The 27,572-nt window shown below is 30.2% G+C and overlaps 2 protein-coding genes across 6 annotated transcripts in view; one reads left to right on the top strand and one right to left on the bottom strand.

The window, feature by feature from the left end:
* Positions 1–15,691, top strand: part of ced-6 (PTB domain-containing adapter protein ced-6) — an 80,093-nt gene extending 64,402 nt beyond the window's left edge. For all 5 annotated transcript variants that reach the window (XM_075309050.1, XM_075309046.1, XM_075309047.1 and 2 more), the window contains 4 exons: positions 2,420–2,648; positions 2,715–3,151; positions 3,225–3,886; positions 13,643–15,691. In XM_075309050.1, coding sequence (XP_075165165.1) covers positions 2,457–2,648; positions 2,715–3,151; positions 3,225–3,886; positions 13,643–13,878 — 1,527 coding nt within the window. In that variant the 5' untranslated portion in view covers positions 2,420–2,456 and the 3' untranslated portion in view covers positions 13,879–15,691. The remainder of the gene's footprint in view (positions 1–2,419; positions 2,649–2,714; positions 3,152–3,224; positions 3,887–13,642) is intronic.
* Positions 15,692–26,421: 10,730 nt separating this feature from the next.
* Positions 26,422–27,572, bottom strand: part of Pdk (pyruvate dehydrogenase kinase) — a 58,065-nt gene continuing 56,914 nt past the window's right edge. The window contains exon 7 of the mRNA XM_075309052.1: positions 26,422–27,118. Coding sequence (XP_075165167.1) covers positions 27,050–27,118 — 69 coding nt within the window. The 3' untranslated portion in view covers positions 26,422–27,049. The remainder of the gene's footprint in view (positions 27,119–27,572) is intronic.

The following is a 27,572-nucleotide window of genomic DNA, read 5'->3' as shown; positions in this document are numbered from 1 at the left end:
TGTACAAACATAACACTTAGTCGTATAGTCAAGTGTGCAAAATTTGATTGAAATCGGTTCAGATTTACCTATAGCTCCCATATATATCTTTGGCCCGATATGGACTTACATGGCCCCAGAAGCCAGATTTTTGGCCGAATTTGGTTGAAATTTTGCACTAGGAGTACAATTAGTAGTATAGTCAAGTGTGCAAAATTTGATTGAAATCGGTTCAGATTTAGATATAGCTCCCATATATATCTTTCGCCCGATATGGACTAATATGGTCCTAAAAGCCAGAGTTTTGGCCCAATTTGATTTAGATTTAGCATTGTAGCTATGTGTGCCAAATTTGGTTGAAATCGATTCAGATTTAGATATAGCTCCCATATATATCTTTCGCCCGATTAACACTCATATGATCACGGAGGCTATAGTTATACTCCGTTTACGTGAAATTTTGCAGAGATTGCAGAATTATTATTCTAACTATGCATGTCAAATTTAGTCACAATCGGTTCAAATTATATATAGCTCCCAAATATACGTACAACAGAGGTGGGGAAATATGGTAGACTGTTTCATATTTTAGACCCATTTTCAATGAGAGTTTCCTCCAATTGACTGGATAGTTTCCACAGAGAATATATTTAATATGATATTTAAGTGTGTCAAGTTTGATCTAATTTGGTTCAGATTTAGATAAAGCCTCCATATATTCGTTTTTCCGGTTTATACAAATATGTCCAAAATTCCCACACTTGACACAAAATTCTGTGATGATTTCCCCATATCTTAGTCATATCCTAAACACTGTAATGCCAGAATTTCCACAGAACGGTTGAGTTTTAAATAAGGCTCCAAGTCGCCCGACTTGACCAAATAATACATCACAACCCACACTTGACCATATATCTTGGCGGGATCTAACCAATATCCCTGTAAAGTCGCCACTGCTCAGTATCAAAAATTGTAAATATTACTAAAATTGCCCTATATCTCGAATACATATGTATCACCTGATAAATCATAAATGCTCTTTTGTATAATTGCATTAAAATTTCTCTCGCTTCATATTTCCCATATTTTTTTACTATGTTAACATTGTGTTTCATCCCAGGGCGTTAGCCGATTTAAATTGTAATTCTAGAGTTTTTGTAAAAGTACAAAAAAATGTGTCCATTAAAAGTATTTGTATCTGGAAATGCAAACCTTTATATAGCTCCCAGCAAATTTGAAGTAGTTGAGAGTCTACATAGTGGTGAAGGGTATAATATAGTCGGCCCCGATCGACTTTAGACTTGCCTTACTTGTTTTTTACTAAAATTGTGTTCCACCCTAGTGCATTTGCCAACTTAAATTTTGAGTCTATAGATTTTGTAAAAGTCTATCAAATTATGTCCACATCGAGTGATATTTAAATGTATGTATTTGGGACAAACCTTTATATATAGCACCTGACACATTTGACGGATGTGATATGGTATCGAAAATTTAGATCTACAAAGTGGTGCAGGGTATAATATAGTCGGCCTCGCCCGACTTTAGACTTTCCTTACTTGTTTTGCTATAGAAAAATTTTGCAAAAATATTTTTGCTATAGAAAATTATGTAACTTTTATTTGCAGATAACTTCATAATTGTTGTATCTTATATAAAAAATTTTGTGAATAGAAATGTTGTTTCGCTATAGATCACAATGGACTGAATAGTCTAAGTTATCCTGAAACTTAATCGGGCTGCCACTTTAACCTTCGCTCCCAGCAAAAAAAGCGTCGCCAAAAAAGTAGTGAAAATGTTCTTTTTGTATCTGGAAGTGGTACCAAATTGACACAGAAGCGATGAATTTAACATGGGCTTGTCATAGGACGGATTCCACAATTTCAACAGCCGCTGCACTGAATTGCACCACTTCTTAAGGTGTAAGGCGAATTCAGTGTTTTGGATGTGAATTAAGAAATTTTGTGATATTTTGACAATTAAATAATTTTTAAAATTTTTTATGATTTTTAATGCATTGTTTGGGAATTTTGTGATCAAATATTTTCAAATAGTCGAAATTTTTCTACAAAGGATTTAGCATTTTTTTCGGCTAAATTTAAATAATTTGTACCATTTTATTAATTCTTAATCTGCATTTAACCTATATGAAACAAAAAAAAAACAAAATTTCCCATTAAAATATGAAAAGAGCGAGTTATAAAGAAATTGGCTCAAATGAACTTCCTGTGTAGTTAAAATAAAGAACATCTTTGGTAGAGCATTTTTGGAAGTTATTTTAAAGTTGTGCCTTGAGAAGAACTTCCAAATTTTTTTGCTGCGCTGTTCCATAGTGAGGCGCAGGGTATAAAAATTTGTGGTAAATTATTATTTTACACATTTACTTAGAAAGCTTTTTGGACTATTTGTTAATAAATATTTTCTTTTATTATTTTTACAGATTCATTCCTAATTAAGACCACCCTCACAAAGCCAACATGGAGAAGACGGCGAAAATATCTCAATTAAAATTTTGGAACAAACAAAACAATAACGCCAATAAAGATAAGGATGGCGAAACAACAGAAGCAAAAAATGGTGCTAACAAGGAAGATACCAAGGCAGCCAAACGTAATTGGTTACACACACCCGAAGCTCTAGTAAATGGTCATGTAGTCTATCTAGTCAAAGTGAGTATACAAGTACCAACAATTATCTTTGGACAAAAACTAAACTGTGCTCTTTCAATCGCTTAGTTCTTTGGCAATGTTTCCGTTGATCAACCAAAGGGAATTGAAGTCGTTAAGGATACCATACGGAAATTGCAATTTGCCCAACAAATGAAAAAGGCGGAAACAGGAACTCAAGAGAAATTCAAAAAAGTTGAAATTACCATAAGTGTAGATGGTGTTGCCGTTCAAGAACCTCGAACACAAAAGATTCTCCATCAATTCCCATTGCACAATATTTCCTATTGTGCCGATGAGAAGGGTGTTAAGAAATTCTTTAGTTTTATAGCCAAAACAGTGAAGCCCCTAGGCGATAATAACTCAAATGGGCGTGGTGGTAGTCCTGATGGATCAACACAATCCTCATCGGGCGAAGAGACACATGAATGTTTTGTATTCATATCAAATAAATTGGCATCGGATATAACATTGACCATTGGTCAAGCATTTGAATTGGCATTTAGGTGAGATCACTTTAGCCCCATCATAATCAAAAGATTTCTTAAATTATTTCCCCCTTTTTTTCTTCCAATTTAGAAAATATGTAAACAACACCGAAAAGACCGAATTGGGTAAGGCCCAACAACAGATTGCCGATCTGGAGAAAACTGTCAGTCTTTACAAGGATCGCCTGAGAGATCTGTCACAGAAACTAAACAAATCTCAGTTGGATTCATATCTATTTAATCAAGGCATCAAAGACATACTCGAAGTACCACCACAGAATAACATCAGCAATGGGGAAATACAATCCTCAACTAATCTCACCAATGGTACAAATGGTCTATCGAATCATGATGATAAGACCCTCCTGATCGATACCAATTCAAATTCATCGAATTCTCTCAAGTCATCATTATTCCTACCTGCAGTACCGCCACGCAACAACATGTCCACAAAGGCCATGAACAATACTAATACCCAGAAAATGGAGGAGCTTCTATTGAATTCCGATTCAGATAGTGATTTTGATCCTCGGGCTGATGAATCAACCACTGATGGCAATAGCACTGGTAGTGGTGGTAAAAATCTTACCAATGATTTATTCGGTTTTGAACCTTCGAATTCGTTTGGTCAACAATTATTCTACAACAACAATGACAATAAATTCCTGAATAATAATCACAATAATGGAACCGGTGTTATAAGCAATAACTCCAATAATAGTTTCACTGAGTTGACCATTACACCACCATTGTGTAAGTAGTACTATTTTAGCTTATAAGGGGTTTTAAATTCGAAAATAGATATATATATATTTTTTTTTCAATATTTTTTGGTATAAAAATGTTGTCAACTTTGTTTACAATTTTGTCATAATTGTTTGGTATAGACAATTTTGTCAAATCTTTTTGCTAAAGAAATTTTTTGTCCATTTTTTTTTTTTTTGCTATAGGAAATTTTGTAAATATATAAATACATAAACTCACTTAAACATAGCTCATCACTGCTTTTCATACTCCTTGACCTTCCTCGAAAAATTATATATAGAAGACGACGAGTATAGAATTTTTTCAAAATTTCTTTGCCATAGAAATTTTGGTCGAAAAGGATTTTGCTATAGAAAACTTGGTCAAAAAGCTTTTGCTATAGAAAAATATGTCAAAAATCTTTATACTTTAGAAAACTTTATTTTTTATAAAAAATGTTGCGTTTTTTTATAAAAAAAATAAATGACAAATTTTGTCATTTATTATTTTATAGAACATTTTTTTGCTTATAAAAACTTGTCAAATTTGTTTGCTATAGAAATTTTTGCAAAAATTTATTGATATAGAAAATTTTATCTAAATTTTGTTTCTGTAGAGAATTTTGACATTTTTTTCTATAGAACATTTTTTCACAAAAAAATTTTACAATAGAAAATTTTGTAAAAAATTTACTTTCTACAGAAAATTTTGTAAAAAAAAATTTTCCTATAGAAAAATTTTTTGCTTAGAAAATTTCACCAAAAATGTTAAAAAAAAAACAAAAACTTCGTCAACATCTTTTTGTATATTAATTAAATTTAGTTTTACTATAGAAAATATCAAAAACTTTTGCTATGGTGTAATGTTAGCTTATAAAGGACTTTGCAGCCATTGTAAAGGGTCATGACCGAAGTTCGAATTCGAAGATGGATTTATAATTGCCAAAACAAAATTTTTCCAAATTTTCTTTTTGTGGCTTTTTGGGCTTGCTGTAAAATAAATAAATTATTTTATTAAAAAATTATAAGAATTTTGTTGTTGTAAAAAATGTTGTTAACATCTTTTGCTTTAGAAAATTTTGTCATAATTTTATAAAAAAAATTTCTATAGAAAATTTTGTCAAAATTTTCTCGCTTTGGAAAGTTTTGTCAATATAATTTACTTTAGAATTTTTTTTTTCAAATTTGTTTTTGACTTTCAATATTTTCAATTTCAATCTTTTCAATTCAATTTTTTACAATAGAAATGTTTGCAAAAAAATTTGCTATACATTTTTTTTTTAAATTTTGTCAAAAAATTCTCCTATAGGAAATTTTTCCAAAAATTTTTATAGAAAATTTTCTTAAAATTGTTCTGCTACAAAAATTTTTGTCAAAATTGTTCTATAGGAAAATTTTTTGACAAAATTTAAAAAAAAAGTATAGCAAAATGTTTTGCAAACATTTCAATTGCAAAAATTTCTTTTCAAATTTGTTTTTGACTTTCAATATATTCAATTTCAATTTTTTCAATTCAATTTTTTGCAATGGAAATGTTTGCAAAAAATTTTGCTATACATTTTTTTTTTTTAATTTGTGAAAACATTTTCCTATAGGAAATTTTGCCAAAAATTTTTATAGAAAATTTTGTTAAAATTCTTCTGCCATAAAAAATTTTGTCAAAATTGTTCTATAGAAAATTTTGTCAAATTTCTTATACTACATAAAATTTTTCAAAGACGTCTACCATAGAACATTTTGTCAATTTTTCTTTCACTATATGAAAATAATATCCCAACTTTTTTGCTATAGTATATTTTGTAAAATTTGTTTGCTATGGAAATTTTTGTCAAAATTTGTTGCAGTTGTTTGATTTTTCTTTTGTTTTTTCTTTTTTTGAAAGAAAATGTTGTCAAAAAATTTTTGCAAAAATTTTCTAAAAAATTTTGTTAAAATTCTTCTGCTATAAAATATTCTGTCAAAATTGTTCTTCTTTAGAAAATTTGTCAAAATTATTATGCTATACAAAATTTTGTCAAAAACGTCTGCCATATAAAATTTTGTCAATTTTTTAATATATGAAAATAGTATCCCAACTTTTTTACTATATACAATTTTGTCAAAATTTTTTTCGCTATGGAAAATTTTGTTAAAATTTTTTTCTATAGAAAATTTGGTAAAAAAAATTACTATACTATAGACTATTTTTTATTTCGCTATAGAAACTTTTGTCAAAAAAACATTTTTTTTGGCTTAGAAAATTTTGTCAAACTATGAAAATAGTTTTCTTATACTACATAAAATTTTTCAAAGACGTCTACCATAGACCATTTTGTCAATTTTTCTTTCACTATATGAAAATATTATCTCAACTTTTTTGCTATAGTATATTTTGTAAAATTTGCTTGCAATGGAAAATTTTGTCAAAATTTTTCGCTATGCAAAATTTTGTCAAAATTTGTTGCAGTTCTTTGATTTTTTTTTTTTTTTTGAGAGAAAATTTTGTCAAAAAACTTTTGCAAAAATTTATCTAAAAAATTTTGTTAAAATTCTTCTGCTATAAAAAATTGTGTCAAAATTGTTCTTCTATAGAAAATTTGGTCAAAATTATGCTATACAAAATTTTGTCAAAAACGTCTGCCATATAACATTTTGTCAATTTTTTACTATATGAAAATAGTATCCCAATTTTCTTACTATGTAAAATTTTGTCAAAATTTTTTTCGCTATGGAAAATTTTGTTAAAATTTTTTGCAAAAGAAAATTTGGTAAAAAAAATTACTATTCTATAGACTATTTTTTATTTCACTATAGAAACTTTTGTCAAAAAAAAAAAAAAAACTTTTTTCGCTTAGAAAATTTTAGCAAACTGTTTTCATGCTTTAGAAAATTTTGTCAAAATATGTATTTTTTTTAAGAAAATTTTTTTCAAAATTTAAATCTATAGAATCACAATGAACTGAATAGTCTAAGTGAGCCTGAAACTTAATCGGGCTGTCACTTTAACCTAAATCTATAGAGATTTTTGTCTTTTATGGTCTTTTTTCTTTTTTTAAATTTGTCAAACATTTTGTCACTATAGGAAATTTTGCCAAAATGGTTCAATTTGGGAAGAATAATTCTCGATTGTAATTTCAATAAAAAATTAGCATTTAAGTCCCAAAATGAATCATATCCCACCTCCAGATCTAAGCTAATGGCAATGGGAATTCGGAATTAGCCAGCGATGAAACATAATCAGGCGTGTGTATCTGGTATTTTTCTTTCAATAACTTAGTAGTAGAAATTCGCTTGTCCAATAAGCTCGAATAAATATTGTAATATTGTTAAAAAAATGTTTTTCTGTAGAGAATTTTGTTAAATTTCAATATTTTTGCTTAAGAAAATGTGTTCAAATTTTAATAAAAAAAAGAAGTTTGCAAAAATGTGTTCTTCTGCTAAAGGGTGATTTGTTAAGAGCTTGATAACTTTTTTTAAAAAAAAAACGCATAAAATTTGCAAAATCTCATCGGTTCTTTATTTGAAACGTTAGATTGGTCCATGACATTTACTTTTTGAAGATAATTTCATTTAAATGTTGACCGCGGCTGCGTCTTAGGTGGTCCATTCGGAAAGTCCAATTTTGGGCAACTTTTTCGAGCATTTCGGCCGGAATAGCCCGAATTTCTTCGGAAATGTTGTCTTCCAAAGCTGGAATAGTTGCTGGCTTATTTCTGTAGACTTTAGACTTGACGTAGCCCCACAAAAAATAGTCTAAAGGCGTCAAATCGCATGATCTTGGTGGCCAACTTACCGGTCCATTTCTTGAGATGAATTGTTCTCCGAAGTTTTCCCTCAAAATGGCCATAGAATCGCGAGCTGTGTGGCATGTAGCGCCATCTTGTTGAAACCACATGTCAACCAAGTTCAGTTCTTCCATTTTTGGCAACAAAAAGTTTGTTAGCATCGAACGATAGCGATCGCCATTCACCGTAACGTTGCGTCCAACAGCATCTTTGAAAAAATACGGTCCAATGATTCCACCAGCGTACAAATCACACCAAACAGTGCATTTTTCGGGATGCATGGGCAGTTCTTGAACGGCTTCTGGTTGCTCTTCACTCCAAATTCGGCAATTTTGCTTATTTACGTAGCCATTCAACCAGAAATGAGCCTCATCGCTGAACAAAATTTGTCGATAAAAAAGCGGATTTTCTGCCAACTTTTCTAGGGCCCATTCACTGAAAATTCGACGTTGTGGCTCGTTAGTAAGTCTATTCATGATGAAATGTCAAAGCATACTGAGCATCTTTCTCTTTGACACCATGTCTGAAATCCCACGTGATCTGTCAAATACTAATGCATGAAAATCCTAACCTCAAAAGAATCACCCTTTATAAAAAATTGTGTCAAAATTGTTCTTCTATAGACAATTTGGTAAAAATTATTATGCTATACAAAATTTTGTCAAAAACGTCTGCCATATAACATTTTGTAAATTTTTTTCTATATGAAAATAGTATCCCAAATTTTTTACTATGTACAATTTTGTCAAAATTTTTTTCGCTAAATATGTTAAAATATGTTACTATTGAAAATTTTATTAAAAGTTTTTGCTATAGAAAAATTTGTAAAAAATTTAGTTTTACTATAGAAAATATCAAAAACTTTTGCTATGGTGTAATGTTAGCTTATAAAGGACTTTGCAGCCATTGTAAAGGGTCATGACCGAAGTTCGAATTCGAAGATGGATTTATAATTGCCAAAACAAAATTTTTCCAAATTTTCTTTTTGTGGCTTTTTGGGCTTGCTGTAAAATAAATAAATTATTTTATTAAAAAATTATAAGAATTTTGTTGTTGTAAAAAATGTTGTTAACATCTTTTGCTTTAGAAAATTTTGTCATAATTTTATAAAAAAAAATTTCTATAGAAAATTTTGTCAAAATTTTCTCGCTTTGGAAAGTTTTGTCAATATAATTTACTTTAGAATTTTTTTTTTCAAATTTGTTTTTGACTTTCAATATTTTCAATTTCAATCTTTTCAATTCAATTTTTTACAATAGAAATGTTTGCAAAAAAATTTGCTATACATTTTTTTTTTAAATTTTGTCAAAAAATTCTCCTATAGGAAATTTTTCCAAAAATTTTTATAGAAAATTTTCTTAAAATTGTTCTGCTACAAAAATTTTTGTCAAAATTGTTCTATAGGAAAATTTTTTGACAAAATTTAAAAAAAAGTATAGCAAAATGTTTTGCAAACATTTCAATTGCAAAAATTTCTTTTCAAATTTGTTTTTGACTTTCAATATATTCAATTTCAATTTTTTCAATTCAATTTTTTGCAATGGAAATGTTTGCAAAAAATTTTGCTATACATTTTTTTTTTTTTTTTAATTTGTGAAAACATTTTCCTATAGGAAATTTTGCCAAAAATTTTTATAGAAAATTTTGTTAAAATTCTTCTGCCATAAAAAATTTTGTCAAAATTGTTCTATAGAAAATTTTGTCAAATTTCTTATACTACATAAAATTTTTCAAAGACGTCTACCATAGAACATTTTGTCAATTTTTCTTTCACTATATGAAAATAATATCCCAACTTTTTTGCTATAGTATATTTTGTAAAATTTGTTTGCTATGGAAATTTTTGTCAAAATTTGTTGCAGTTGTTTGATTTTTCTTTTGTTTTTTCTTTTTTTGAAAGAAAATGTTGTCAAAAAATTTTTACAAAAATTTTCTAAAAAATTTTGTTAAAATTCTTCTGCTATAAAAAATTCTGTCAAAATTGTTCTTCTTTAGAAAATTTGTCAAAATTATTATGCTATACAAAATTTTGTCAAAAACGTCTGCCATATAAAATTTTGTCAATTTTTTAATATATGAAAATAGTATCCCAACTTTTTTACTATATACAATTTTGTCAAAATTTTTTTCGCTATGGAAAATTTTGTTAAAATTTTTTTCTATAGAAAATTTGGTAAAAAAAATTACTATACTATAGACTATTTTTTATTTCGCTATAGAAACTTTTGTCAAAAAAACATTTTTTTTGGCTTAGAAAATTTTGTCAAACTATGAAAATAGTTTTCTTATACTACATAAAATTTTTCAAAGACGTCTACCATAGACCATTTTGTCAATTTTTCTTTCACTATATGAAAATATTATCTCAACTTTTTTGCTATAGTATATTTTGTAAAATTTGCTTGCAATGGAAAATTTTGTCAAAATTTTTCGCTATGCAAAATTTTGTCAAAATTTGTTGCAGTTCTTTGATTTTTTTTTTTTTTGAGAGAAAATTTTGTCAAAAAACTTTTGCAAAAATTTATCTAAAAAATTTTGTTAAAATTCTTCTGCTATAAAAAATTGTGTCAAAATTGTTCTTCTATAGAAAATTTGGTCAAAATTATGCTATACAAAATTTTGTCAAAAACGTCTGCCATATAACATTTTGTCAATTTTTTACTATATGAAAATAGTATCCCAATTTTCTTACTATGTAAAATTTTGTCAAAATTTTTTTCGCTATGGAAAATTTTGTTAAAATTTTTTGCAAAAGAAAATTTGGTAAAAAAAATTACTATTCTATAGACTATTTTTTATTTCGCTATAGAAACTTTTGTCAAAAAAAAAAAAAACTTTTTTCGCTTAGAAAATTTTAGCAAACTGTTTTCATGCTTTAGAAAATTTTGTCAAAATATGTATTTTTTTTAAGAAAATTTTTTTCAAAATTTAAATCTATAGAATCACAATGAACTGAATAGTCTAAGTGAGCCTGAAACTTAATCGGGCTGTCACTTTAACCTAAATCTATAGAGATTTTTGTCTTTTATGGTCTTTTTTCTTTTTTTAAATTTGTCAAACATTTTGTCACTATAGGAAATTTTGCCAAAATGGTTCAATTTGGGAAGAATAATTCTCGATTGTAATTTCAATAAAAAATTAGCATTTAAGTCCCAAAATGAATCATATCCCACCTCCAGATCTAAGCTAATGGCTATGGGAATTCGGAATTAGCCAGCGATGAAACATAATCAGGCGTGTGTATCTGGTATTTTTCTTTCAATAACTTAGTAGTAGAAATTCGCTTGTCCAATAAGCTCGAATAAATATTGTAATATTGTTAAAAAAATGTTTTTCTGTAGAGAATTTTGTTAAATTTCAATATTTTTGCTTAAGAAAATGTGTTCAAATTTTAATAAAAAAAAGAAGTTTGCAAAAATGTGTTCTTCTGCTATAAAAAATTGTGTCAAAATTGTTCTTCTATAGACAATTTGGTAAAAATTATTATGCTATACAAAATTTTGTCAAAAACGTCTGCCATATAACATTTTGTAAATTTTTTTCTATATGAAAATAGTATCCCAAATTTTTTACTATGTACAATTTTGTCAAAATTTTTTTCGCTAAATATGTTAAAATATGTTACAATTGAAAATTTTATTAAAAGTTTTTGCTATAGAAAAATTTGTAAAAAAAAAATTTACTATTCTATAGAATATTTTTTATTTCGCTATAGAAACTTTTGTCAAAAAAAACTTTTTTGGCTTAGAAAATTTCGTCAATTTTTCGTTATCAGGAATTTTCTTTTCAGTAACTTATGCCAGGGTCACACTGGGCAAATATTTGACAGAAATCGAAAAAGAATCCGTTGCCATAGCCAAACCAGCAAACATTTTTAGCTCATATTGGATATATAACATCATGGCAGGGTTGTTTTCCAAAAACCGTATCCAGATGTTTGGATAATTGTTCTGGAAAAATGTTTGACACTCATTTTGGTCAAAAATTTGCCTAGTGTGACCATAGCCTTAGTAGTATATATTCCCTTAATCTTCTTGTTCAACAAGCTCGAATTAATATTGTAATATAGTTACAAATTTTTTTTCTACACTCAACAAAAAAATTAACCCTATATTTCACTAAAGCCATTTTAACTTTATTTAAGTTCCTGGAATTATTATGTTTGGAGAAAGTTTCTTTTACTCTAATAATTTTTTGCCTACCTTTGTTAAATGAATTGAAAAACGGGGGAAAATTATACACAAATGAAGCATACAGATTTACTAATTTCGTACTTCTCACAAAATATTCCATTATTTCTTTAAATTTGTAAATTTTACTACAAATGTGCCCATCTTGAACTTTGTATGGCACTAAAGACATTCTTGCAATTTTGAACTCCAATTTTTCCTTCCAACTACAAAATTTTCTTTAACAAGTGAAAAAAAATTAATTATGTCCTAACAGATTTTCTTGAATTTGTTGAAAAATATTTAAAGAGTGGTTAAAATTTCAAGGGCCGATGTTGATTTTGAATAAAACACAAACTATTTAGGAAATTATTGTAATTTTATTTTATTATGATATATTGGTATTACTCAATTATGTATGGAACAAAATATCGGCCAAATGGGCGCCGCGACCTTGGTGGCACACCTTCATCCGATGGTCCAAATTTTCGATGACGCTGAGGCATAATGGAGGTTCTATGCCGTTAATGTGCCGAATTATCTCATCCTTTAGCTCTTGAATTGTTGCTGGCTTATCGACGTACACCTTTTCTTTCAAATAACCCCAAAGAAAAAAGTCCAACGGTGTCAAATCACATGATCTTGGCGGCCAATTGACATCGCCATTAAGTGAGATAACACGGCCATTGAATTTGTTGCGCAAAAGAGCCATTCTTTCGTTAGCTGTGTGGCAAGTGGCACCGTCCTGCTGAAACCACATATCGTCGACATCCATATCTTCCAATTCGGGCCATAAAAAGTTCGTTATCATCTCACGATAGCGAACACCATTTTCAATAACTGCCTGACCGGCCTCATTTTGGAAAAAATACGGCCCGATGATGCCGCCAGCCCATAAACCGCACCAAACAGTTACTATTTGTGGGTGCATTGGTTTTTCGACAATCACTCTTGGATTCTCATTCTCCCAAATGCGGCAATTCTGTTTATTGACGAATCCACTGAGGTGAAAATGTGCCTCATCACTGAAGATGATTTTCTTCAAAACTTGATCATCCGCTGTTGCCATTTCTTGGAACCATTCTGCCCATTCACGACGTCCATGGTTCAAATTGAGTAAGTCTGAAATAGAGAAATATCAACTAAAATTCGGAAAAAAACTTGGCTTTTAGGTGTGGTTCACATTCAACATCGGCTCTTACAATTTAACCACCCTTTACTTATTTTTATGATAATGGCTTGAGGTCGGCGTTTGTAATACTGTTTAGTTAAACATTTTCTAAAAGTAATCTAAATTTTTTTAAAATTAACCAAAAATGTTCTTCCAGGTGGGTTCACTGTTTTTTCAGTGTATAGAGAATTTTGTCATAATTCTTTAGTTTTGCTTGAGAAAAATTCTCCAAATTTTTTTTTAATAGAAAAAATTGCAAAAATGTGTTTGCTGTATAAATTTGTTCGAACCTTTTTTTTTGGAAAGAAAATTTGTTCCAAAATTTATCACTGTAAGGTGTTTTGCCAAAATTTGTTTTATAGAAAATGTTATCGGAATTCTTCTGCTATAAAATTTTTTGCCAAAATTCGTTTGCTATACAAAATCTTAATAAAAAGGGTTGTGTATTTTTCTTATAAATAATTAAGTCAAATTTTTATCCTTAACAAAATTTCAAAATATTATGGAAAATATTGTCACAATTTGTTTGCTATAGACAATTTCAACAACATTTTTTCCCCTACAGAAATTTATTTATTTTTAAGCTTTAAAATTGCAAACAAAGTCTGAATATGAAATTTATTTCGAAATAATATATTTTGTTTTTCCCCTTTTTGTTTTAGTGGCTCCACCACCAAAAATCTCCGCTTCACGACGCAGTACATCGGTGACCAATAGTTCAACACCAAATGGCATCAATAATCTATTGACCAATGGCAATAATAATTTGGCCGATATCTTTGGTTCGGATCCCTTTGATACATCAAATAGTGGCAGTCACAGTATTTTTCCACAGAAAATTAGTAAAATGTCTGTAGACGATTTCACCTTGGAAAGTTTGGATCCTTTAAGGAAATGATATGATTCAATGAAAATACAAAATCAATCAGCCCGACGAATAAGTAGCCAGTTGTAAAGAATCATCACTAATATATAAATATAATGTCAATAATAATCAAAATTCATAAACGCCAATGGATTCTCTTTCAACAGGGACACAGAATTGTTGGATTTTTGTAGTGATGGGGAGAGAGGATAGCCCATACAAAACACACACACACACACACACATAAAATATTGCTGCAGTATATCGGTTGGAGTATCAATTTCTCTCCCCTTCCCAGTTACGTCCCATGTTCCACTTTCTTCATCTCTCTTAATTATTTAAGATCTAAGATGTAACCATTTCTAAATAATCTAAGTCTAAATATGTAAAGAAAGTCAACAGAGGATAGCATTCTATTTTATGATTATTTCATAAGATATATGAATCTGTTCACTAGTTTATGTGTATGATGAATGTGATTGAATATATAAATATTTTGTTTTTTTTTGGAAAATATGAAACAAAATAAATTATTAAAATGTTTTCTAAAATTATTTAAAATCTCTTTAGAGCCTTAAATGCATGAATAATTTATTTTGTAATTAAAATTGCCTAAAAAAATAATTTTTAATTTAATGTTTAGTCAAATATTTGTTGTTCATGTTCGCAATTTCCAAATTAGTAAGAAATTTCATTGATATCTCCATGTCAGATATGACTAAAAAATATTCGTCTAGTATTCTCGTCATATATTCAATCACTCTATTCCCATTTTCATGAAGCTCCGTTAGTGCTACGTTAGCTAACGAACTTTTAAACCGTGATATGAAAATATCTGTCATCTTGCGTATATATTCCATATGTCAGTTAGAAACTTAACTGCTGAAAATTTTTCAGTTAAAGTTAACCGCAGAAAAGATATTTTCATTTTTCTTTCTGTTAACTGGCACTTAAAGCCTAACGGAGCTACATGAAAATGGCCGTATATAATATTAAAAAATTAAGGAAAAAATCAAAATCTACAACAAAGTGATACAAAACAAGGAAACACATTCCCTAGGGGAGATTCGAATAAAATGCAACGCAATTTTACACTCGTTATATGAAAACAAAAATCAATTTCGAAGACTTTGGCCTTTTTAGCCATCTCACAAAAAAATCGGAAAGAAATGGTCTACTAAACGATATTAATTATTTTTATGAAAATTTTGAATATCATAGACATATTTTAAGGAAGGAAAGTTTTTCTGGATATCGACCTATAATCCCGTCCCACCATTTTCAAAAGGTGGCAATTCATCTCATGATGTGACATTGTTGCATAAAATTTGTAGTAAAACTCGACCAGATTTTATTGAATTTCCCTTGGGACTGTGCTATCGAATTTCAATATTTTCTTTTGTTTTCCTTTGGCTATGTGGTTGAATGCTGTGCAAAGCACAAAATAGCGCTATCAAAATTTAATGATTTTTAAATTAAATTAGAAAAGTTGCTATAAATTAAAATGTACTACAAACAAATGATTATGTTGAACAAAAATGTGCTGCAATAGTTAAAAAAAAATCTTATTTATATCTAATGTTACGTATAATCATATAACATTGATGAATATAAGTTTATGTAAGAAAGGGAGTATATATAATCGGATATATATGACATCTAAATATATATACATACATACGAATATATTATTGTATTGTTTACTTGTATAAATGTTATTTAGTTTAGTTATCATTATTATTATTATTGTATATCTTCATTATTATTATTATTATTTTGTTTCTCAATATTTTTATTAATATAAAAAAAACCAAATAAAAATAATAAAAACAATTAAACAAAACAATTGTAAGGATTTTTTTAATCACATATCACATGTATATAAAAAATGTAATAGATTTTTTTATAGGAAATGTTGTCAAAATTAACTTGCTATAGATTTTTTTTGTTGTCAAAAATGTTTGTGATAAAGAAAACCATGTCAAAAAGTGTTTACTATAGAAAAATAATTCAAAAAATTTCTAGTGAAAATTTGTGTTCTATAGAAAACTTTATTATTTTTTATGCTATAGAAATCTTGGTCAAAAAGTTGTTGTTAAAGAAAAATATTTCAAAAATATTTAGGCTGTAGAAAACTTTTTGAAAATTTTTGTGGTATAGAAAACTTTATTTTTTATTTTTTTATAGAAAATATGGCACGTTTTTTTTCAATAAAAATGTTGTCATTTTTTTGCTGTAGAAAATTTTTATTAAAAAAATTTGTCTTTATATTTTATGTTTTTTTTTTTCGTTTTGCTACACGGATGAAAAAGACTGTTTTTCATATGTTTGGCTATAAACATTATATGTTTGGAACACAAATTTTTAAACACAATATTTTTGAGTGCAAGCATATAATGTTCATAAACTAGCATAACATGTTTGGGACATATATGTTAATATGTTAGAACATATTATGTTTGGGACATAAAATGTTTGTAAATATAATATGCTTGGATGCAAACATATATTAATTTAGAAATAGCCTATAAACATATATGTGTTTAGTAGCTTGGAGCGCTATTTAACAGGGAGCGATATTGAATTAAGTTGGTGGTTGTTGCTTGTTATTACAAAATTAACATTTTATTTTTCCTTGGGCAATTGATCAGCTACTTCTTTGATCCTTACAAACTGTGTGGTCCGCTGTTCGAATCCCCGTCCGGCAAAAGGTAAAATTAAAATAAAAAAAATCATAAAATTAAATAATTTCTTCTACAATGTTTGTATTACAGAAAAAGGTGCTAAGAACTAAAAACTCTCGTGGAAGTGAGAAAGATGTGGGGGAATATACAATTAGGCAGAAACAAAATTTTGAGCATTCAGGTCTATGTTGTTAGCACCTATATTACCTGTTTATTTTCGTAATTCATTATGATTGTAAATATATAAATAAATAAATAAAATTTTGAGCACAATATTGTTTGGGAGAATTTTTTTTAAGCATATAATATTTTTGGGTGCAAAATGCTTCCAAACATATTATATGTTCACATAATAACATATTGTTTTTTGGAAGACAACATTATTGAATTTGAATGCAAAAATACAAAATGTTTGGAACTTAGACTACCCAAACATATATTGTTTAGACCAATATGCTTTCAAACATATTATATATTGGAAGAGATCAAACATATAAATGTTTGGCCAATACCCAAAAATGTATATGCTTGAAGCAAAATATGTTTGGGAGTATATGTTACAGAAGCGATTTTTTGTGAGCGTGTATACAAATTTTTGCTATAGAAAAATATTTCAAAAATGTTTATGCTGTTGAAAATTTTGTGAACCTTTTTGTACTATAGAAAACTTTAATTATTTTTAATTTTTTATTTTTTGTTTATAGTGTGCGTAGTTTTATATTTTTAAGAAAATTAAACAAAGGCACATTTAAAAATTAATGAACAAATTCTTTTATTCTCCTCTCCCTTTCTTTTTTCAAAAAAAAAAAAAAAAAAAAAAAAACAATACTCAAATTTCAAAGACTAACTGATGAATAATTTTACAAGTACAAAATATTAAAGTGTGTCCCTACACTACCCCCTTCCTAGTGAAAACGATACTGATTTCTCTTTCGGTTTGATAGGGACAATCTGTTGACTGATATCCATTTCTAATAATTCAACTTCTGTAAATGCTGGTTTTAATCGATCAATTGTGATATTTTCTGTTTTGCTTCCGATTTGAAGGGTAAAATATTTTGGAAATCTTTTGATCACTCTGTATGGTCCATTAAATTTTGGCTCAAGAGGTTTTAGTACATGATCACTTCTTATCCACACATGAGAGCATATATTCAAATCTTTGTTGATAAAAGTTTTTGGACTATTTTTACTTGAAGTTGTTGCGGGTTTAATACTTGACATTAATGTTTGAAGATGCAATAGAAAATCGTCTGAATCTATAACGGTATTAGTTTCGCTAAAAATTTGACCAGGAACATGAAGTGTTTCGCCGTACACAATTTCGGCTGGAGAGCAATATATCCCATCTTTTACTGAAACTCTTAATCCAAGCAAAACTAAAGGTAAAGACCTAGTCCATTGATTTTTGTTGTGGCATATCAATGCGGACTTAAGTGTTCTATGAAAACGCTCGACTAATCCATTCGATTGTGGATGATAAGATGTCGAGTGTTTTAATCTTGTTCCCAAAATTTTTAATAAATTACGAAAAGTGTTCGATGTGAACTGACGTCCTCTGTCTGTGTGAACAATATCCGGTGAACCAAAACGAGACACCCAGCCATTTAAAAAACTTAAAGACACAGTTTCAGCTGTAATATTCTGCATTGGTATTGCTTCCATCCATCGGGTAAATCGATCTATGCATGTAAGGATATATCGATGTCCATCTGATAACGGGAATGGTCCAACTATATCTATGTGCACTTCCGCAAAACGTCGCGAGGATAGTGGAAATGTTCCAATAGGGCTTTTTGTATGTCGAGTTATTTTTGATCGTTGACAATCCTGACAAGATTTCGTCCACTGTGCACAATCTCTCTTCATAAAAGGCCAACAATAACGTTCTGTGACAAGTTTTACGGAAGCTTTTGTACCAGGATGAGATAAATTGTGTAAACCATAAAATATTGGTTTCCGCAATTTAAGTGGAACATATGGTCTAGGACTATTTTTTTGAGAGACATCACAGAATATTTTTGTATTTGAGGCAGGAATTGTAATGAGTTGCAAATTCAAAGATGTTTCAGATTTCAAAATATCTTGAAGTTCTTCATCACTTTGTTGAAGTTTTGAAAGTTCTTCAAAATCCAATAATGACAACGATTCTATACGTGAGAATGTATCTGCCACGATGTTTTCATTACCCTTAATGTATCTCAAATCTGTTGAAAATTGGCCAATAAAATTCAATTGTCGTTGTTGACGAGGACTTGCTTTTTCTGGCTTTTGAGAAAAGGCGTAAATTAATGGTTTGTGGTCAGTATAAATAGAAAACGAATGTCCTTCTAGATAGTCCCGAAAATATTTTACAGCTTCATAAATTGCTAGAAGTTCTCGATCGTAAGTACTATAGCGTTGTTGAGTTGTGCTTAGTTTCTTAGTAAAGAAAGATAATGGTTGGAATTCGTTATTAATTCGCTGTTCCAAAACAGCTCCCAATGCAAAGTCAGATGCGTCGACTTTAATAGATAATTCGGCACCACTAACGGGATGGAATAATGACACTGCATTTGATAAGCTTGACTTACATTGCAAAAATGATTTCTCAGCTTCCTCAGTCCAAATTACAGGTCGTTTATCATTTTTCACCACATTCTTGAGAAGTCGATTTAATGGAGCCTGTTCCGTCGCTAGTGTTGGGAAAGTAACGAGTATTTGATTACAAGTACTCGTTACTGACTAATTTTTTGAGTACTCGTTACTAGTAAAAAAGTACTCAATATCTTCAATGCCAGTTTTTTTCTTCTGACGGTAAGTAAGTTGGCGGTTTGGAAGTAAAATTCTTGACTTCTTGGAAAATATTAATTGAAGTTTTCGAAAATCGTTTTATCAGTTAAAATAACACGAAAAGGATATATGGCTTCACCTTTGAACAAAGTGAAAAATTTAGCTGATTTCTTAAAAACGTTTGCATTTGAAAAAAATTGCATTGGGTGTAGGTGGGAGCTATAATTTAAAGCATCACATGGATCACGTCTCATGCGAATAGTATGTATAATAATGTCGTTGACTTCAGCTGGTTCAATCCAATTGTTTTCAGAGAAGGTACCCAAGCTTATTCAAAAACCCTTGGTAAATTTCAACATTGGGTCTCACGATAAAAATGATCGCTAAATATTTTCTTCCGCTGTCAATGGTGGAAAATGGTGGATTTAAAAAGTTTGCAAATTGCAAGCATCAGTAATACACAATGCCATTTAGATATACCCTGACGAAAAAATACCAAATAGTGAATACGAAATTGGCTCAAAAATTTGAATGATTTGTGAAAATCTTTCTAACGAGACCCATATATCTACAACACCACATTTTATAACACTAGAATAAAACTGGATAGTGTAATTTGCTTTTCTATACTGTTTTTAAATTTAAAAAAGAGGAAGATATTATTAAAAAGTGCCTACAATGTCTTTTTTAATTTTTTTATAAAAGTAACGAGTAGTAACGAGTACTCAATTCAAAAGTAACGAGTAGTAACGAGTAGTCAAAAGTAATCAAAATTTACAACACTATCCGTCGCTGCATTAGGTAAAAAGCGCCTATAAAAGTTTACCATTCCGAGAAAGCGTCGTAAGTCCTTGATAGTAGAAGGCTTAGGGATACTTTCAATTTCATCTACTTTCCTTCGAATGGGTTGCATTCCAGTTGATGATATTCGAAAACCAAGGAAATCGATCTCAGTATTACCGAAGGAACATTTTCCTTGGTTGACGACAATACCAAATTTCTGAAACCTCTCAAAAACGATCTTGAGATGCTCTAAGTGTTCAGCGGCAGATTTTGAGAAAATAAGGACATCATCAATGTAGACAAATGTAAAAGGTAAGCCACGTAGTACTTCGTCCATAACTCGTTGGAAGGTTTGAGCAGCATTTCGCAAACCAAATGGCATTTTGACAAATTCATATAACCCAAACGGAGTAACGACAGCAGTTTTTGGGACGTCGTCGGGAAATACAGGAATTTGGTAAAATGCTCGTACTAAATCCAACTTTGAAAATATGCAGCTACCAGCTAAGTTAATATTGGCATCAGTAATAAAAGGAATTGGATAACGGTCAGGCTCCGTAATTTTATTTAAAAATCGGTAATCTCCAACACATCTCCACTCACCGTTTTTTTTGGGAACCATATGAAGAGGGTTCGACCAATTACTCCTAGATGGTCTAATAATACCGAGTTCAAGCATATACTCAAAGTCTTTTTTGGCAATTTGAAAACGTTTTTGATCTAAACGTCGTAGTTTCGCAAAAACGGGTGGTCCTGACGTTTCAATATGATGGTATATTCCATGTTCCGACTTTATTCCAAGGAGGTTGGAAACCTTATAGACATCTGGATATTTCATTAACAATTTGTTATATACAGAGTCATCTTTGACCAGCGTTGTTATGCCAAGTGACGGACATTTCGAAATTTTTGCTGTAACTTGAAGATTAGTTTTGCCATCAATTAATGCTTTACGTTTTAGATCAGGCAGAAGATGGAAATGTTTTAAAAAATCAGATCCAATAATTGGTTTGGTAACGTCTGCTATAATGAAAGTCCATGAAAATTTTCTGCGTAATCCAAAATCTAAATGCATAATTTTCTGACCGAAGGTTCGAATCGGAGAACCGTTTGCAGCAAAAATTTTGATACCGCATTCATAATTGTTCGCATTTTTAAAACTTGGAGGAATTACAGATAAATCGGCCCCGGTGTCAATTAAAAATTGTCTTTTAGAAAGCTTATCCTCAACAAAAAGGCGACACGAGATACCATTATCATCCGGAATTGTCGCAACTTCCGAATGTTCCTCTAGTTTTTTGAGAATGAGCATGGGGAAATGCATTTTGTTGCCTTTTCGGCAAACCGATTATGGTACCAACACCAATCCCTGCGTCGTGACTTACTTCTGTCTCGTAATTTGGAATCGGTTCCGGCACGATTTTGGCTGCGGTTTCTAGAAAAATTGTTGAATTTTTTCTCTAAAGCTTCAATTTGCTGGGATATTTTTGTCAGATCAATATTTCCAGATGTAGCAGTTACTTCAAAAAGTTGTGGCGAACGTAGACCCATAATTTTGTCAGCTTGCAAAGCTAAAGAAGACACGTCACTTACTTGGCTTATTGTTAATATGGACCGAACATCTTCTGGAAGTTGTTCCAAAAAGAGAGTCTTGAGGACAGCGTCATTTAATTGGCCAGAAGCAAGATTTTTCATGACCTGAAGCAAATGCGATGGTTTTTGATCTCCTAATTCTTGATTTTTTAGCAATCTGCGGAGTTTTGATTCCTGAGATTCGGAAAAAGTTTCAATTAGGCGATTCTTAACGGCCACAAATTTACTTCCATCAGCAGGAGGGGATTCCAAAATATCACAAATATGAGGAAGAAAGTTTGAATCAATATTTGCTATGACGTATTGGAATTTGGTCTCATCTCGGGTGATTCCAGAAATTCCAAAAATGGCTTCAACCTGCATAAACCAGAGTTTTGGATTTTCTTTCCAGAAAGGAGGCAGCTTGTGTACACTGGAAGCAGCGACGTTCCGGGATTGAGAATTTTCGTTCCGTCCATCTCCTGCTGGATCCAAATTTTCCGCTGTATTAGGCATTGTTGCAGATACGCGCAAGATACAATTTAAACGACTTAAAACGCGGGGTCACCAATTATGTTCGTAGTTTTATATTTTTAAGAAAATTAAACAAAGGCACATTTAAAAATTAATGAACAAATTCTTTTATTCTCCTCTCCCTTTCTTTTTTCAAAAAAAAAAAAAAAAAAAAAAAAAAAAACAATACTCAAATTTCAAAGACTAACTGATGAATAATTTTACAAGTACAAAATATTAAAGTGTGTCCCTACAATAGAAAATGTTGCCAGGTTTTTGTTATAAAAATGTCATTTATTTTTGCTACAGAACATTTTTGTTAAAAGTTTGTCTTGTTATCGAAAGTTTTGGAAATTTTTGTGATTTTGTTTTTGTATAGAAAATATTTTCCCAGTTTGTTTGCTATAGGAAATTTTGCAAAAATATTTTCAAAACGTTTATGTTGTTGAAAATTTTATGAACATTTTTGTACTATAGAAAACTTTAATAATTTTTTTATTTTTTTTTATAGAAAATGTTGCCAGGTTTTTGTTATAAAAATGTCATTTATTTTTGCTACAGAACATTTTTGTTAAAATTTTGTGTTGTTATCGAAAGTTTTGGAAATTTTTGTGATTTTGTTTTTGTATAGAAAATATTTTCCAAAATATTTTTGGTATAGAAAATTTGATCAAAATTTTGCTTCTGCCGAAAATGATTGATGATTTTTTTGCCATAGAAAATTTTTTTCATTACACAGAAAAAATATTCACCAAAATATTTCCTATTGGAATTTTAATTGAATTTTCAAAATTGTTTAATAAAAAATTTAATAGATTCAACAAATTTTGTTTTGTTAATTGGATCAATTAATCTTGTAATTGACTTCGGTGATTGGTACATTTCAATCAAAAATTAATTGGATCAATTAATTTCGTGATTGAATCCAAAAATTTCGTTTTTGTGTGTATAAAAAATTTTGTCAGCTTTTTTTGCTATAGAAAATTTTGTAAAAAATAGTAAAAAAAAATGTCAACATCTTTGTGTATATCAAATTAATTTGTTTTGCTACAGAAAATATCAAAAACTTTTGCTATAGTATAATTCTAATTTTTCAATATATTTTTTGAATTTATTTTTTGCTTAATATATTTTTTGCTTAAAAAATACAAATATTTAAAAAAAAAACAAAAGTTTTTTAAATTCTTCTGCTATACAAAATGTGAAAATTGTTAGTACGACCCTATGGGAAAAATTTAATAAAAACTAGCTCAAAAAATAATTTTCTGGTTAATTTCCTACGTTCATAGAAAAAATGCTACTAAAAACAGCAGACCGGATCTGCTGTCATATTTTTGTACTTCATGGTCCATCAAATAAATGTTGATAAACCAAAATTTCCAAAAATATTACAATGTAATAGGCTTTTAGTGGCTTGCTTTGTAATGATGACTTAATAAATGAAATGAAATAAGAATTTATAGGATTTAAAATGTCCCCCAAGTGTTGCCAAAAAAGCTATGAAAATGTTATTTTTGGATCTGAAAGTGGTTCAAGAGAGAAGTTCACCAATGTGGAATCACAATGGACTGAATAGTCTAAGTGAGCCTGATACATTGGGCTGCCACCTAACCTAACCTAAGATCGGATTAGAATAAATGAAGTTTACAAGCACTTCCAATTGGGCTTAAGTCATTTTTAAGCATCCGTTGCTTTAATTCTTCAATATTCCAAATTTTCATATTTCAGTATTTCAATTGAAAAAAAAAATAATAAAAATATCGAAAAATAATAGAATTTTCAAGTTTGAGATATTTATTATAACATATACTAGAACTCTTTACTGCTTCATCGGGACCGCATCTGCAATAAGAATGATAGATATTTTTAATTATGACAAATAAAATATTTAACCCAGAATTTCTATCCAATTTTTTGGTAGTTCCTCATATTGAATTTTATTAATTTTCAATTCATAGATTTTTTGTCAAATGTATATCAACAAGTATCAGGAGAACAGAAAATGCAATAGGTACAAAAAAAACTTTCGGAGAACACTTACGTACAGTGTTGCCAGCATATTTTCCAACTTTTGTCCCCCAATTGGGACGTTTTTGTCACAAAAAAAATCGCCCATTCAAACTTAAATTCCTCACAAAAATGCTCAATAAATTTTTGACAAGTTTTTATGATTAAAATTTAGATTATCGATCAATATTAAGTTTAACCATCGATCGATCAAAATGATTTTTATTTTATTTTATCATTTCTATATTAATGGGATACACTGTCAAAATCAGTAATGTACGCTGATAAGGGGGCAACGTTTTTAGATTCAAGTCCTCGCGTAGCAAAAAGATTTTCATGGAAGCCATTATTTAAATCCTGATTTATTATACTGAACAGATTTCGAAAAATTCTCAAGTCTCCAACTAAAAATTTCGCTCCATCCACGAAAACATATCCTCAATTTGGAGAAAATCCTCAATACTGGCAACTCTTACCTATAACTAACATTTAGCATAAAACAACAACCGTCATAATACTTAAAAGAAAGCGTTGTATCACTACCCCCTTGTTTTCTTTGATTTTGGATGCTTCTATATAACCCGCTTGTTCAGTAGCTAGTTATTGACTATCAAGTTCACCAATCACCTATAAGTACCACTAGTTACTCTTTAATCTATACGACATGGATTTAAGTGATATGGATTTAGTGATTTCTATTGATTTTCAATATAAGGATTTTCTATCAAATGTATATCAGCAGTATCAGGAGAACAGAAAATATAATAGGAACAAAACACAACTTTCGGAGAACAAATTTCATAGTATAATTAACATTTAAGCGAAGAACAACAACCCGCAAAATGTTTTAATATAGAGTAGCATCACTACGCTCGTTTGCTACTGATGTTGCACTCACATCCCTCTTGTTCTCTCAGATGTTCGATGCTGGTATATATACCTGCCATATAAAGGGTGATTTGTTAAGAGCTTGATAACTTTTAAAAAAAAAAAACGCATAAAATTTGCAAAATCTCATCGGTTCTTTATTTGAAACGTTAGATTGGCCCATGACATTTACTTTTTGAAGATAATTTCATTTAAATGTTGACCGCGGCTGCGTCTTAGGTGGTCCATTCGGAAAGTCCAATTTTGGGCAACTTTTTCGAGCATTTCGGCCGGAATAGCCCGAATTTCTTCGGAAATGTTGTCTTCCAAAGCTGGAATAGTTGCTGGCTTATTTCTGTAGACTTTAGACTTGACGTAGCCCCACAAAAAATAGTCTAAAGGCGTCAAATCGCATGATCTTGGTGGCCAACTTACCGGTCCATTTCTTGAGATGAATTGTTCTCCGAAGTTTTCCCTCAAAATGGCCATAGAATCGCGAGCTGTGTGGCATGTAGCGCCATCTTGTTGAAACCACATGTCAACCAAGTTCAGTTCTTCCATTTTTGGCAACAAAAAGTTTGTTAGCATCGAACGATAGCGATCGCCATTCACCGTAACGTTGCGTCCAACAGCATCTTTGAAAAAATACGGTCCAATGATTCCACCAGCGTACAAACCACACCAAACAGTGCATTTTTCGGGATGCATGGGCAGTTCTTGAACGGCTTCTGGTTGCTCTTCACTCCAAATGCGGCAATTTTGCTTATTTACGTAGCCATTCAACCAGAAATGAGCCTCATCGCTGAACAAAATTTGTCGATAAAAAAGCGGATTTTCTGCCAACTTTTCTAGGGCCCATTCACTGAAAATTCGACGTTGTGGCAGATCGTAAGTCTATTCATGATGAAATGTCAAAGCATACTGAGCATCTTTCTCTTTGACACCATGTCTGAAATCCCACGTGATCTGTCAAATACTAATGCATGAAAATCCTAACCTCAAAAGAATCACCCTTTATAAGATGTGTCAGTATATGTAAGCAATGCTAACTGTATGTTATTTCTAGATGATTTTCTTCTCAGTTGGTACATTGTTGATGTACAACATTTCTATGTTAGTCGCTTACTGTTGTTGCTCTCCCCCTCTCTCTCTCCAACGCTCTCACATTGTCAAAGTTCTGGTGATTTTTCGTTATTGCACAGAGTGTTGCCAACGTTGTTTTTTTGGAGTTTATTAGTTTTACGAAGCTTTATATATGTATGTTTTGTGGTCCGTATCCTTCTATCCAAATTTATTCAAAAAGGGGTTCAAAGGATGTACTTACATATACACATACAAGTTTGTAAAATGCCTCAATAATTACCAGAGAATAAAACGCTTTCGTTTCTAGGTGATAAAGGGAATTCATTTATTTATTAAATATACTCGTATATGAATATCTTTTGTAATTTGATTTTCTTTTATCGTTTCACTACTCAACACCAGAGACATTTACTTAAAAAATTAATAACAAACAAAACACCATCATAAAAATCATACTAAAGCAATCATTTGCTTTTTTTGCTTATTTCCGTAGAATAAGTTTTTGTTTTTCACTTTGTGTGTGTGTGTGTGTTTTACAGAATAATACAATAAAAAATACTTTTCCTGATATCGATCGACTTGAGGAGGACTAAAAACTACAATCGATTTGTTTGTGCTCGAAAAACATATTCCATGTGATTCGCATATCGCCGTCGCATTGTTTGCGAGTTATTATTGCAGATTTTGAGGATGCTTTCGTTTTGAAAGGATAGGCTGGAGGGCTGGTGGGTGCCGTAAGTGGTTTTGTGTCTCAAGGGTTTGGTTGTTGCTGTTGTTGTTGGACTCATTTATAATAGGTGTACTGCCTAGGTGTTATAGCTGCGGCTGCTTCTGTTGCTGTTGTTTGGTATTCATTTGGATGTTATGCCTTACCAGGTCCTGATTGTATGCATTTATATAGGACTAGGAGGCAAGGCATCGTCCTATAAAGCTTCATTTACAAACTTCTTCGGTCCAGTAGCATTCATTTGACGGGTATTCATGTCGGAATTCTAGAAGAAATTTCAGTTTTATTAAAAACAATTTTTTTAAATACTGGTCTAAAGGTCTTCTTCACATTACTCAATATTTGAGTATCTTTTGTGTTTAAAATTAAAAAAAAAATAAAATATTTTAATTATAATTAAAAATATTAATTATATATTGAAATGGTAATAATTTGGTAATAATTTTCCCCAACTTTTCATTGAAATAATGAAAGTAAAAACACTGATCAAAATCGCGGGACGAAACCCAGTGAACTGGTTTATATTTTTTACACCGATGGTCGACTTTGTCAAAAAGCCTGTTTTCGATGGATCGGTAGAACCGGTGTTTTCAACGCCTCAAACATCGGGGTTCGGTTACTGTGATTTCAATATAAAATTGCCAAATGTACAAAGTTAGATGGCGTGGATGACACCATGGTAAAAAGAGGGACTTCGGGCGAAATCCTGAGGTATAAGA

Source organism: Haematobia irritans, chromosome 5 (assembly GCF_050003625.1).
Source record: "Haematobia irritans isolate KBUSLIRL chromosome 5, ASM5000362v1, whole genome shotgun sequence".
Lineage (NCBI taxonomy): Eukaryota > Metazoa > Arthropoda > Insecta > Diptera > Muscidae > Haematobia > Haematobia irritans.
The sequence above is the reverse complement of the archived record's forward strand: the minus strand, read 5'-3'. Positions and strand labels throughout refer to the sequence as shown.